The 13,930-nt window shown below is 41.6% G+C and overlaps 1 protein-coding gene across 2 annotated transcripts in view; it reads right to left on the bottom strand.

Moving 5' to 3' along the window:
• mtmr14 (myotubularin related protein 14) overlaps positions 1 to 11,498 on the bottom strand; it is an 18,171-nt gene extending 6,673 nt beyond the window's left edge. Inside the window, exons 1-12 of one of the 2 annotated variants that reach the window (XM_068594137.1) lie at positions 11,098 to 11,498; positions 9,571 to 9,719; positions 8,509 to 8,617; positions 7,365 to 7,440; positions 5,443 to 5,491; positions 5,164 to 5,286; positions 3,707 to 3,780; positions 2,816 to 2,886; positions 2,655 to 2,729; positions 2,129 to 2,195; positions 768 to 853; positions 354 to 430 (exon numbers count right to left, since the gene is read on the bottom strand). In XM_068594137.1, the coding sequence (XP_068450238.1) occupies positions 354 to 430; positions 768 to 853; positions 2,129 to 2,195; positions 2,655 to 2,729; positions 2,816 to 2,886; positions 3,707 to 3,780; positions 5,164 to 5,286; positions 5,443 to 5,491; positions 7,365 to 7,440; positions 8,509 to 8,617; positions 9,571 to 9,719; positions 11,098 to 11,115 (974 nt within the window). In that variant the 5' untranslated portion in view covers positions 11,116 to 11,498. Of the gene's footprint in view, positions 1 to 353; positions 431 to 767; positions 854 to 2,128; positions 2,196 to 2,654; positions 2,730 to 2,815; positions 2,887 to 3,706; positions 3,781 to 5,163; positions 5,287 to 5,442; positions 5,492 to 7,364; positions 7,441 to 8,508; positions 8,618 to 9,570; positions 9,720 to 10,628 lie in introns of both variants that reach the window. The other variant, XM_068594136.1, reaches the window with a different exon arrangement.
• Between the last annotated feature and the right edge of the window lie 2,432 nt (positions 11,499 to 13,930).

Here is a 13,930-nt window from a genome sequence, read left to right as displayed (position 1 = left end):
TAAATAAAACAATTTGTAGAAGGACAAGTAAAAACTGACTTTGGTAATTATGAATGAGAACACTTAAAGTGAGAAGAAGAGGGAGCGAGAGAGAGAGAGAGAGAGACAGAGAGAAGAAAAGAGGCGGTCAAGAGCGAAACCAGTGTCGCACTACTTGTCTCATGTGGTCCCAGCCTTCCTCTCCCCTCCAGTCACTTCTCAATTATGCGTCGCAGATAAACACGGTGCGTCTCAAACCACAGAGAAGCAGCGAGTGCACCTCTAAAGTATTCATGGCGGGTAATGCGCCGTGAGCTCACCGCGTTCATGAAATGGTGACGAGTGATGATGTGTGCGAGTGTGATTTTTTTTACCCGAAGAGGAACCAGTCGTAAGCGATGGTCAGGTACAGGATCTCGGCCGGCTCCAGGCTGGCGTGCACGGCGCCGTCCTGAGAAAGAATACACGAGGAGAATGAGTCAAAACAGCCCGTGTTTGATGAAATGGCACGGGCCGATCATCCACAGGATGTCATGCATTACTTATTCCATCTAAAAAGCTCCATGTGTGTGTGGTCCACCAGCAGCTCCTAGCATGATCAAACATATTACATATTCATAACATGCAGCTTCTATTTTTAATAAAAGGCAATGAACACGGAGGCTAATCCAAACGTGTGTTTGAAGTGGTAAATTGGATGTATGTACAGGGGAGTGAAGGAGAACTACTGGATTCACTAATGAATATGAAGGAGGGCAGGCTGAAAAAAGAAAAAGGTTGGAACTTACTGCCCACAGGGAAAGCCTGAGGAGGGACACAAACAGAGGTGTTCGGTCCCAGCCTGATATGCAGTGCACCAGGAGGCCACTCTCATCTAAAACGACACACAACACCACCAGCGAGGTCAACAGCAACTCTGGTTAAAATTGGGCTTGTAATTAAATCAATGTTAATAGAAACATTTGGAATAGAGCAGCTTTAAATAAATATGAAGTCACATGAATGGTATTGGGGTCACATTTTACTCTGCAGGGCCTCTTGTTTCACAGCAATGTATAAGTTCTGCACCTCTATGGAGACGGCATAGTCATGGTGAAAGGAAGAGATAACTCCAACATGCCTCTTGTGCAGTCAGTATAACACAGTTCTTACGCCATTAAAAGAAAAACAAAAACACAAGCTGAGTTTTCTTTCTCCTTTCTTCTCAGTTCAGTCGATGGTTCACAGAGTTTTTGTCACATGAGTGTTGGTCTCAGCTGAGTCATTCAGGGCTTCAGAGGACGACAGAATTGAATGCGTTGACAGGATGTGGACAGTGCAAAGGTGGGAGGCTGTGGCCCCGTGGGTGAAGCGGGTTGTCTTTTAACCTTTTAAAAGGTTTTAATTTATAAATATAAAGTCTTCAACTTTAAGCGTCGATTTAGTTGTTTCTCCTGGCGGACGTTTTCGCCACACATGATGTGGTCAAGGACCGTCGGAAAGAAACTATTGTCTGTTTTTACAGCGTCTGGCAGCTATAAACGGTGTCGTAAGGAAACATGCTTTTCAAACCCGTCTGTAGTTCACAGGGTTAAATGACTATGAAGTCACATGAATTGCAGGACTGGAATGTGTGAGTGTTAAATTTGAGTTCTTCTAGCTTTAAAAAGGTTTAAATGCCTTTTCTTTTGCTTCTCTTAATACTTCGGTGGATGCTTCTGCATTGGTTTTGTTTAATGTTGCCATTATAGCTGTGATGAATTCAGAAAGGTTACTCACCTTTTTAAAAAAACGACTAATTTAAGCACTTTTGACTCACACGGACGAGTAGTTCACCTGTGCAAGTGTGAGAATGTTTATGCGGCGGCGTTTTAAATAGTAACGGGTTTGGGAAGTAGCGAACATTCAACTAATTAAATTAGACTAAAATGATAGTTTAATCCAGACATTTTCTCCAAGTTTTCTTTTCTTGGTTTTCCTCAAGAAATTAAAGAATCATTTTATGGGTTAGGTCTTCCTTTAACTTTTCAGTGTCTACATTAGCCATCAATAAAAGAAAACAATCGGATAAATTATGTCATCAGTGGCAGAGCTCTCCAATATTCTAACTTTAATGCCCCACAACCCTTAACCAACATGTTCTTCTGCTGCTCTCACAAACACAACCTACCATCACTGTTGATGATGTGGAGCAACAGCTTCAGGTAGTTCTGCGTCTGCTCCACCAGGTCCCACGACTGACACACACAAAAACACACACGTAAGAGTAATACTGTTGGTACAAAAAAAAAAAAGAGATGACAGCATCACTAATCATCTTTCACCACATTCGTCTGTATCATGCAGTGTATCCTGTACCAGCTTGTTCGGCTGTGTATTTAACCAAGTTTGAAATCATAGACAAGTCTCCAGGTTTACACCCTCATCTTTAAGAGACATTCCTCCAAAACGCAGGCTTCCAATGGGCGGAACCTGCCGGTACTTGTAGTGTATTTGCCCGCCTGTGAGCGCGTGTGAAGCGGCTCGCGGCAGCACCGCTGCTTGTTGAGAACAGAAGCTACAGAACAATACGTGCTTTACGTCAGACTCACTTCGTTACGCTGCCAGTCGGCGAGGCTGGGGCAGCGCTCGCGCATCAACATGAATCGCCTTTAAAGTGAAAGCAGTGCCGCTGTAATGTGTTCAAGAGCGCTAACCTGGTATCGAGTCCAGTCAATATTCAAGTTCTGAGTAAAGCACATGGGGATTGTCAAAGGAGCATCCACGTAGTCCTGTTGAAGGGGAGACAGTGTCGTCAGATTGATACAACAGAGCGGAGCAACCGTTGAATGACGGAATGAACAGAAAGTCTCTCAACCTGATTCCAGTTGAACACCAGACCCTCAGCTGTGTAGTCTCTGTCTTTGTAGTCCTTAAAAAACTCACATCCTGAAGTGGCAAAGAAAAAAACATATTCACACACTTGTATAAACATAATGTTACCCTTATCTTCAAAATTAACAAAGTAATAAACAGTTTACAGTTTTACTTTGTGGTCCTGCTACAAGCAAACTACATGGAAGTCATCCGTTGGTGTGCACAAATCATAAAACCATTTCCAGAATTATTTCAACTGCTCTGAAGTTTTTCATCGTAAAAAACACACAATTCAAATGATAAGAAATACATTACAACAAATCTTGTCTTTAGTAATTTTAAGTACTATAATCGTCTCATCATGAATCATAATTCATCTTCAATAATCTATATGTTGTTGTAAAAACATCTCCTTCTGACAACTTTACCAGATTACGCTTAAACACATTATGATAACATTATAATTGACCTTCTGCCAATACTAATTTTAGAACTTAATAGTAAAACTGAGCCTAAACGCATCATAAACTAACTAAATTGAACCTCCATACGTTAGCTGTTAGCACGCTAGCGTTACTAGATTTTCACTTGTCAATTTTAACAGAGATTTATTTTGTTCCATGACTTCGCATTATCAGAGATTAGTGGCTAGAAAGCATAAATACCGATCTAATTTTTTTTTTGTTTTATCTTGCTTGTTTAGTTTTTTGGGCTTAATGATCGCCCTCTGTTTGTCAAAACAACTAAATAGAAACTATGTTTAGCTGCCGTTTCAGGACAGCTCTGGTCTACATATCTGCCGGGAGACAAAAGCTGCGCATAAACAACGTTGGTCCAATGTATTGGCCCCAGCTTGAGTGAAGTGACAGACAAGTTCCCATTGAAAGTTTACCTGGGTAAGGCACGGAGAGCAAGGTGAAGTCTGCATAGCGTTGGACCTTGTCCGCCTTCTCAGATGATGTCACACTGCAGAGACAGACGCAATACATTGGGCGCATTCTTTTTAATATGCAACATTTTTTAACACACGGAGAAACACTGACTATGGCAATTGTTATTTTGTTCTTGCAGTTCAGAAATACAATACTCCTAAATAGTATAACTATTGACCGCTACATCTCTTACACCCTTATTTAGTTTGTCACGCATGCATTGTTCACAGGTCTATTGATACTTCAAGGAGCATTTTTTGTCAAAAATCTGTGGTTGAAGTTACTACATGGAACTTTTATTTTGTGTTGATTTTGGCGGCCCTTGTGGACAAAAGTGGTAGTTTCCAAACACAAGAGTCCCATTAGGTTAGAAAACTTCTCATTTTGCTGCAGCAGTGTCTGACTGTTTGGCCCACTCAATTCTGGTTCTCCCTTCCCTCCTTCTGCTGGAGGCCCCGCTGGAGTCTGAGCTGAAAGAGTTTCTGGTGAACCTGCACGGTTTTCGTACGATTTCAAAGGAATCATACAAGTGGCTCTAATAACATTAAAAACAACTACATCGAAATAAACAATTTCCTCTCTGATTGTATTGTTTACAATCAGAGTTTATAAGTTCCTTGTAGTAACTTTAAGCAACAGCAGAGCTGTTCCACTTTTAAACAAACAGCCACAATCAAATACTACAGCGGTTTAGCCCCTAAAATACATTTATTACCAAGCTATGTAAACACAGACCAAATAAAAACCCAATCTCAAGCCTTCCCAGGTTACCAGGTAACCAGTGAGATGCCTCCCATGAGGTTTCTTCTAACAAAGTCCAATGGAAACGGTGACCTAGGTCAGCGGTCCCCAACCTTGTTTGCGCCACAGACGGGATTCGTGTCAGATGGTATTTTTACGGACTGGCGTTCACGGTGTGGGTGATAAATACGACGTAATACATATGACGTAATAAAATGATACGACCGGCAAAAAACAATTATAAATTGCATAAAGATACAACTCACCATTACGCCGAATTAGTGGGAGCTCTGAGCTTGTTTCTCTGCTACATGCCAGTCCGCCTCGGTGTGATGTCCTGTTAACTTTGTAAATTAGACCTTTACGTCCAGTCTACTGCTTAATTTAAACCCGCTTCACAAAGACAGGATACTGAAAATGGAGGCAGGGTTTTCAGAGCTTTTTTGGTGATTTCAAGGATACTCTGCCTTGATTTAATCCAGAACATCAAGTGGAAACAGACTTAAGTTTTACGCGCAGATGGACGTATGCACGTCTTTTTCAAAATAAACCTTTTTTTACATTCATTCTTTCTCTGCGACCGGTACTGGGCCGTGGGCGGCCTGGTAGTTGGGGAACACTGACCTAGATAACAGAGATGCAGGCTGTGGATGAACTAGTTCCTGCTGTTCCTTACTTTAGGCCAAACTTAACCTTCTTGTTCTCCACCATCAGGTCACAGATGTAGCGAACCGAGAGGTAACGTAGCAGCTTAATGTCAAGGCCTCGAACCTTGTCAAAGAGCTGGGAGTCCCCGTTCCTGAGGAGGAGGGAACAGGGGGGGGGGGATAAGTGTGAGTGTGTGTGTGTGTGTGTGTGTGATTATTCGCTGCGTTCTCCAGTGAGTGACAACGCGGCCTGCAGCCATGAAGAGGAAATCCCCTACATCAGTTTGAGTGGGAACACATTTGATTACCTGACTGCACTGTCATCCCCTTGAACCTCCTCAGACTCCTCGTTGCCCCCTTGAAAAAGAGGAAGCGCACAAGATGAAGATCTTCACTCGATGCCGGAATAATGACAAGAACTCAAACTCTGTTAATCATTATATTACATCTTACAGTTTTGAGACAGTCAGGCTTAAACTGGTTTAAAGAAGATGAGACCAAAGTTACAATTAACAAGAATGCTAGTTTTATATGCACTTTTCATCAGTAGACACCATGCATCGAGACAATATGAACATTCAGGCTCCCCCATGTGGTTGGACGGTGTACTGCATATACAGATAAAAACAATTTAAAAGAAAATGATAATATCTACTAATGTATCTCCTGTTGGTCCCGAGCCCGTCTTTGAAAAATACTAATTATCTTCAGTAGATCTACATAACATCCACAGATCCTTATTTTCCAGACCGATTTGAGTCAACAACTTTGTCAGACTCTCAAATGACACAAGCTGAATAATAGAGGTGCCTTTTTATCCAGTCGCAAGTCTCACTAGCACCTGAATGTGTGCGTCTTTAACGCTTTTGCACTAAACAGACTCATCCTCGAGCACTACTCGTATGGACCAATTACAAAAGTTCCAATTAGTTTGTCAACAGATGTTAGGATTTCGTTTTGCACAATGAGTCAAAGTTGAAGCAGGGATTGTTTTATTTTTTTACAGACATTTTTGAATAATAATTTTTCTTTTGCACTTCATTGTCTAGATACATTTAGACACGGGTCTGAATCTCTGGCACACTTATTTTCAGAGATATCGCATCATACTGAGATACAGTGGTTTAAGAACTGAAGCAGGTAGTAATACACTGCCCGGCCCAAAAAAAAGTCACCACTTGGATTTAACTACTACCGCCTACTGTACAAGCCTGTGGGGGCAGTGCTATGATCTGGGGTTGCTGCAGTTGGTCAGGTCTAGGTTTAGCAACAACCAGGTTCAGCAACGACACGGGCACGGGCATCTTCCAAGATGACAATGTCAGGATTCATCGGGCTCAAATTGTGAAAAAGTGGTTCAGGGAGCATGAGACATCATTTTCACACAAAGTCCAGACCCTAACCCCATTGAAAAACTTTGGGATGTGCTGGAAAAGGCTTTGCGCAGCGGTCAGAGTCTAAAATCATAAATACAAGATCTTGGTGAGAAATTAATGCAACACTCGATGGAAAAAAAATCTTTTGACATTGCAGAAGCTTATCAAAACAATGCCACAGTGATACTCGGTCCAACAAAATATTAGTGTGTGACCTTTTTTTTGATGGTGACTTTTTTTTGGCCAGGCAGTATACATTACATTTATACATTAAAACTGTAACTAGTATTTTACTCAAGCTAACTCCAGCTTCAATGTCTTAACACAGTGTTTTACACTTCTAAATGTCAGAGACAAGACAATCAGAGTGTTTGGTATATTGTTGATATAACACTACGTGCCAGTAAGACAGAGTCCTTCATATTTGTTGTACTTCTGAATGCGGCTCACTAGTCGTTTAGAGGCTGAAAACTGAGCCTCGATAGGAAAAATTTTACAGCTGTCTTGACAACTGCTGCAACTATTGACAAGTCAGAGAGAAAACAAGGAAGTGTAACATCCCATGGAAAAAGAAATGGCTGCAACTTCCCCTGTTTGGGCTAAATGTGTCTGTGTGTGTCACAAGACCTGATACTTCTTGAGCAATTCGAGGCTAAAGATTTAATGCCGAGCGACAACAGACAATGTTCCTGATAACGCTACATTGTGAACAACCAATCTGTGTTGAAATCAACAGGAGGGCAAGTTATAGTTAGCCTTTCCATTAAAATTAGTTACTTAGGCTACTGCATTGGAAATGACTTGCTTTACACCCATCCCTCTGTGTGTGTGTGCGTGTGCGCGTGTGCGTGTACCTGAGAAGATGTAGTTGTAGCCTGTGCGTCCATACAGCTCTCCCCATCCCGCAAGAGTGGATGACCGGCAAATATGCTGCAATATGTGAGAAAGAATATTGGATCAGACGGTTGTCTTGCTGCTCACACTGGCATGTTGTTACAAGAAGTAGTATTTTGTCGCCTAACCAGCCCAAGCGAACGGGGAGGTATTTGATGCTCTAGCTTCAGCCCTGGTTGCAATGCTAATGTTATACTGGAAACACATTTGTAACCAGTAAAAGTACTGACTGTGTTAATGGTCTTGCCATGGACTCTCATCGAGTTAATGTTAAACACTCCTACTTCAAGAGAAATTGTCCTCACGACAAAAAAAAGACCTGATATTTGTGTGACCGATGAGCTACTACTGGTACACAACATTGAATGCACTAAGCGGCACTGCAGCCTGTTAAACATTGCATCGCTTTGACCTCTCTTCGCCTCAAAAACAACTTGTTCTCACGAAATGTGACATTCCTCAGGTGGATTTATACTCTTGTCTGCGTTTTCTATTTGGTTGCCAAAGCAGCCCGTTGTTTTATCTGGTTTTGAAGGCATCCGCACACATCATAGGCCTGCAGTTGCGTTCTGGCCCATTAAGCGACTGGTGGGTGTATTGCTAATGACCTACAGGCGTGTCAAATTTGGTGCATTTTTGGACATGTTTATTATCAAGAAAATTTGTGTCAGCACTCTGTGCAGCCGCAGGGGCGGAGCTTCGGGGTTCTGCAGGCGGGGTCAAGCATGGGGGTCAACAGCGGGGCTGCTGGACACAACAACATTACAACCGCACTCTTATCCCTGGACTCAACATGCAAGGCTCTGAACGGCAACACCAAAACCGGCACTGCACTAGTTAACAGTTGTTGTCTAATCGCTAGAGGGTTTTTTGGTTTAATCGATGAGTTGTTTGGTCTATAAAATGTCCGTTAATGTTTTCCTTAAGCCCAAGTTGACATCCCCTCCCCTCTTAGAAATGTATTCAAACTGATTAACCCATTATCAAAGTTTTTGCCAAATCATTTATAGTTGAAAACAAATCCATTTATTGAATATTTGTCGCCACTTGGAGACATTAGGAATGTTGGAAACACAGAAAGCAAACAAAAAGGAGCAGCGGTACCTTGCCGTTGTAGAGGATGACCGGACAGACAAACCTCCCTCTGCAGCGAGCCAGCTTACTCCGGTTCACTAGGTCTTGCAGTTTACCGATCTGCACTGTGCTCTCAAACCTGCAAACACACAGACGTTCTCCATCCATCAGTCCACTTCATCGCTTTAATGTCGAGAGAATACTATTATAGAGCAATAAGTGAACACTGCTGACAGCTATCAACTGTGCTAATCTTCTGAGACCATCATTCACTATTAAGTGGGGGCCAACCGCTAATTATTTCATTACATTAACTGATAAAAATGAAATGCCAGCCTGCTGTTGACACTGGAATGATTATTTGAAGGCATACAGTGCAGGGTCCATTTAAAAAGATCTCATGATTGTAGAAGATAACCAACGCTTTTGTGTGAAAACAATGTGTGTCCACATTAGCGTTTCTATGTTTTTGATTTGTCATCACCACTGTCCAAAGTGAACCGCCTGAGCACATGATGATGAAGAAATGTACAGCTTCTCCAAGATTTACATGTCACTACATGTCACAGATATAAACACTTCCTATAAAGTACTTTGCAAATATGTTTATTATTATCGTCTCTGGTGATGCTTTGAATAATTTAAAAGTTATTCCTCCAGTTTAATACCTTGAATCGTGGAAACTGCAAGACAGACTATCAAATGGCCTGAGCTCATGAGGTATTTTTTTAATACAGTATATGAGAGTTTTAGTGGTGAATAGCGGGTTTCCTGTCTTAACGCACATCTTCCATTTCCAGCAGAAAAGTGGAAGATAGTTCACCTTGATTATGAAATACCGACCTACTGAATCACTAAAAAGCATTTCCTATTTCCAGCTGCATTGCGACGAAACAGTCGCCTCACCCCCACTGCTGCCAAGATGCGAACAGAGAAGCCTGTAGATCGAGGCTGACCTTTGCCCCCTAACCCCCAGTAAGATGAGCATGATGAGAGGAGCAATTTAAACAAACAAGAGGGGAAATTGGTAACCGAGTGGACTGAACTTTGTATCGGACAACGGTGGCTGGACTGAAGTGGCGGACAGGGTACCTGTCTCTCGCAACGTCCGTGCATTCGTACTCCAGAAAAACAATCTGCCGCGGATAATGGCCACACACTTCTCCATTGGAGTTGTGGATGATACTGTACTTGTAGTCTCTGGCAAATAACTCCAGGCACCGTTTCTCTATTGCCTCCACCTGAAGAGAAGCAAAAACAAAAAGTTACGCAAGCAGCCGAAAACAAAACTAGATTTTGAATGCGGAAAAGGACAGAACTTGGAAATGAATCAAACTATGTGGTAAACCAAACTAGATTCCTTACTATTGCATTATCTGATTAGGCACTGATTTATCAGGTGGCAATCAAAATGAGTGTTCCCTTTACACTTGTAGCTTGATGACTGATTACAATGACCAAACAGGATACCGTCAGCAGCCATGCTATTTAGTGGGCTCATCCCAAAAAATATTCACACAAACTCTTAAAGCAGATCAAGCCGATTCGTGGCAGATGGTGTCAAACTTATGCATACTCCCACACCAATCAAGTGAGTGTGCCTTAACCATCCACTGTGTTACTACGCACAGTCAATGCGTTAACACTATTCAAGTATGGCATTCAGGACCTTAAATACTTAGATCCATCTATTGAAATATTGTTGATTGAGCACACTGAAGTCATTTCAGTGTCATTTCATAACCGAATATGTAGACCATAACTATAAATACAATTAACAATGCAGGGCTTCATTAAATTCTCTTCCGTTTAAGATATGGACGAAGTATATGACGCTAAGTAGAGCAGAGGGGTTTACAGCAGCAACACAAACATGCATGAGCATTGGTCCGAGGTTGAAGACAGTACATGAAAACACTGTAAATGTAGGAATAATACGGGCAGCTTTTGTGGATCAGATGTATGCCGACTAAAGCATGGGTTCCGTAAAGTTGTTAAGGTGCAATAAATAACTAAATAACAGTATATGTTGTTTTGGAAAACTTTAATTTCAGTGATTCCGCAAGGCAGTTCGACTTATCGCTAACACAAGAGACGATGACAGACTGTCAAGTAGCTAAAACACACTGAATGACGACCCCCAAACCTACCCGAGGAGTGGCTTCCTTTGCTCTGTACTGCATCTTGGAAAACAAATCTATCAAATCCGCTATTTCCTCGCTCTTTCTGGCCGACAGCCCGGAGGCCGTATAGCCGCCGGCCGAGATGGGAGAGGCGGCCATCATAGCGCCTCGACCCGCAGTGGTGGCCTCCAGTCGAACTCGACCGCCCTCAAACACCGCAGAGCTTTGTCCTTTGGAACGGGAAGACCGACCAGGCCATCCCTTCCCAGGCAGCTTATTCCTGACTGCCCGCTTGAGGGGGCCAGAGCCGGGGACTCTTCCTGAATTCAGGGCACCGACGAGCTGCTCCACTTCCGAAACGCAACCCGCAAGCCAGACCGCACAGCACGGTGACAAGAGCTACCAGAATTAGCACGACTAGCTAATACGTTAGTTTACCAAGCGGAGGTTGTTGGTTTCCACAAACTCAAACCACCCGTATAGAATCAATTCAGACCTTTGTAGTTATCCACATAACCACTGTTTAGTTTGCGTTTGGAGCATCGGGTGAATTGAGGCACGCCTCCCAGCAACCCTCGACCTGAACTCCGGTGAGCTGGAATCAGGAAATCTCCAGGATCTGTCCTGGCCTGCGCACGTTTCCTCAATGTCACGTCTTCATAGTAACCAAGACCATGGCGATAGACGAGTTAAAGTTGTACAACAGTCAATCTTGTGGCTGCAGGAACGCAATGCTGCGTTTGTTGTTGTAGACGAAAGCCCCAGCAGTGGAGAGTGGTGTTGCAATATGTGTACTACAGTAGAAAGGTGCATCAGGCGGTAAACAGGAAGCGGACATGACCACGTGACACGGCCATCTCTCTTTAAATGACGTTTGTTGTTGTCGTTCAGAGCGAGGTCTGCTGTTTTGGACTGCCTGCCACCACAGTTTGTTTACTCACACACGGGAAATCTTCGCCTGCAGTTGGTTCTATCAGATTGTAACATAAGAAAACAAATGTTAAGGTTGTCCATAAAACAAATGCAACAAACATATTGTGACACAATTTAAAGCACACATTTGATTAAATCAGTAACCCACTATTTTTCTCCAAAGGAAAGCAAAAAATACATAGAAATCAATTATACAATAATATTAACCTGGTATCATCAATCTTTGTGTTTAACCAGCCGAGCCCTCAATAGAAAGTAAGGGCCGAGGTTTAAATATGGATTATATGGACATATATGGACGCTCTGAATGTCAAGAAAGTTTTGAACGTGATCAGAAATCTTGAATCTCTGAAACTATTGAAATCCAGGGGTTTATACATTTAGAAAACAAGATACAACAAGATAAATATAAAAAAGATAAGATACATATTCATAATTAACCTCTTAAGAAATAAGAGACAATATTACATGTCTATCTGACTTTAGATTATAGTTCACATTTGGAATTTATGTTCCAAATTAGTGAATGTAATAGTAAGCGCAAACAGGTTGTTTAAAGGAAAAAAAGGACGAGAGAAGAGAGAGTAACAGACAGTGACACCATCATAACTTGTGTGTTATGTGAATAAAAAGCTCTAGAAAGTATATGGTAACAATCTTGGAGTGTTTTAAACAGAAAGCATTATGACTTCAAAAAGAATGAGGGAATTGAATCTGGAACAGGCCACCTAGCCCTGAGAGACCCTTTTTGGTTTAAATTCTGTCTGAAGTCACATGGCAGATGTGTTGGAATAATCTCATTAGTCACAGAGAACAGCTTTATTGCATTGGGTACGTAAACCTAGAGTGACACTAATTTATACACAAGATTGTGAACATCACATCCAGCAGTCAGTGTTAAGATTGGTCGTTCAGCCACACAGCTAATGAATACCAAATGTGCTGTGATGACAAACACGACCGCTGCATGCTGCTTCCACACCTCCAGTCTCGTGTGAATCAACGTCATGAGATAAGCTCTCAGTGTGATTTACCATCAGCATTTGTATTATACTGTTTATTTTCCAATGTGCACATAACAATTCAAAGTATAGCCAAGAACTGAACATGTTGACCAATAACTTCCTTGCTCTCATTATAAAAAAGGGAAATCAAAATATTTAACATTTTTCTAATTACAAATGGCTGTGACTGTGACTCAGTGGTATAGTGTGGGGTCGTCCTTCAATCAAAGGATTGGCGGTTTGATCCCCTGCTCCTCTAGTCCATGTCAATGTGTGGCAAGACGCTTAACCCCAATTTGCCGTGTCTGCTCCTGTGGTGAGATAGTCCTAATGGGAAATTGACACCTTGATCGGAAGACTATAAAACTAATAGTCTGTATAGTCCATTTACCAAATAGTCCTGGGCTCTATTACTTGTACCTGGCTTACGTTAACCGGATAATTGTCAGTATAAGATGACGCATGTCATACCTTTCGGTTCCTCAAAGTAAGTTTTGAAAAATCACCATAGCGACACAGCGAAATCCCTTAACCTGCTCCAGCGCAGGCTTAAATAAATGCACTGGATAAACTGGCCACTCCCACCGGACACAAAAGCAAACTCCTTTCCTCATTGATGAAGGAGCTATATTAGTTATATTAGTTTTATAGGGAGAAAGTTCTTCCAGATTGCCAAGATCCGTCCTCACATCATGATGACTTCCATACATCAAATACCACACGGCGCCAGCGAGCATTGGCTGTGTCACATACTGTTTCACATTCAGTATGCAGACTGGATCACAGAGTGGATCACAGAGTGGATCACAGCCTTGCGCTAATTTGCGAGTGGTACATGTTCAGTGTCGGCGATGCGGAGAACATCAGAACTGCCGTTACGTGCCGTGCTGTTCATAACGTTTATTCAGCGCTTAAGAAACGCATGGATGTGTTGAAAGCACTCATAATTAATTTAAATGGCAGTGTTATAAGTACACCATACATATCATTATTGTAGAAAATGATGAGGGACTTATGTTAAGAATAGAGAGAATCACACACAATGTATTTTCACTTCAATTGATTGAATATCTGATTATGAATAATACATACTGATCAGCCTATACACATATTCAAACTATATAATCAGCATAATTATACACATATATAGTACATGATACGTATACAGTACATATATACATAGATACAGTACAGTATTATAAGTATATGTTAATTTGTATACTACTGCCAGTAGGCACATTTAAATAAATATAATCTGATTGACTGTGGTTATGACTTAATTACAATGTGTTCTTTTTATATGATTTATTGTTGTATTTATGCAGATCATTTGTTTATAGATTGGGACAGACTTTAGCAAAAATAACTATGAGATAGGTTTGTCTTTTTGAG

This window comes from Clinocottus analis, unplaced genomic scaffold, assembly GCF_023055335.1.
Source record: "Clinocottus analis isolate CAN_PGR_092001 unplaced genomic scaffold, fCliAna1.0.p SCAF_3, whole genome shotgun sequence".
NCBI classification, from domain to species: Eukaryota; Metazoa; Chordata; class Actinopteri; order Perciformes; family Cottidae; genus Clinocottus; species Clinocottus analis.
The sequence above is the reverse complement of the archived record's forward strand: the minus strand, read 5'-3'. Positions and strand labels throughout refer to the sequence as shown.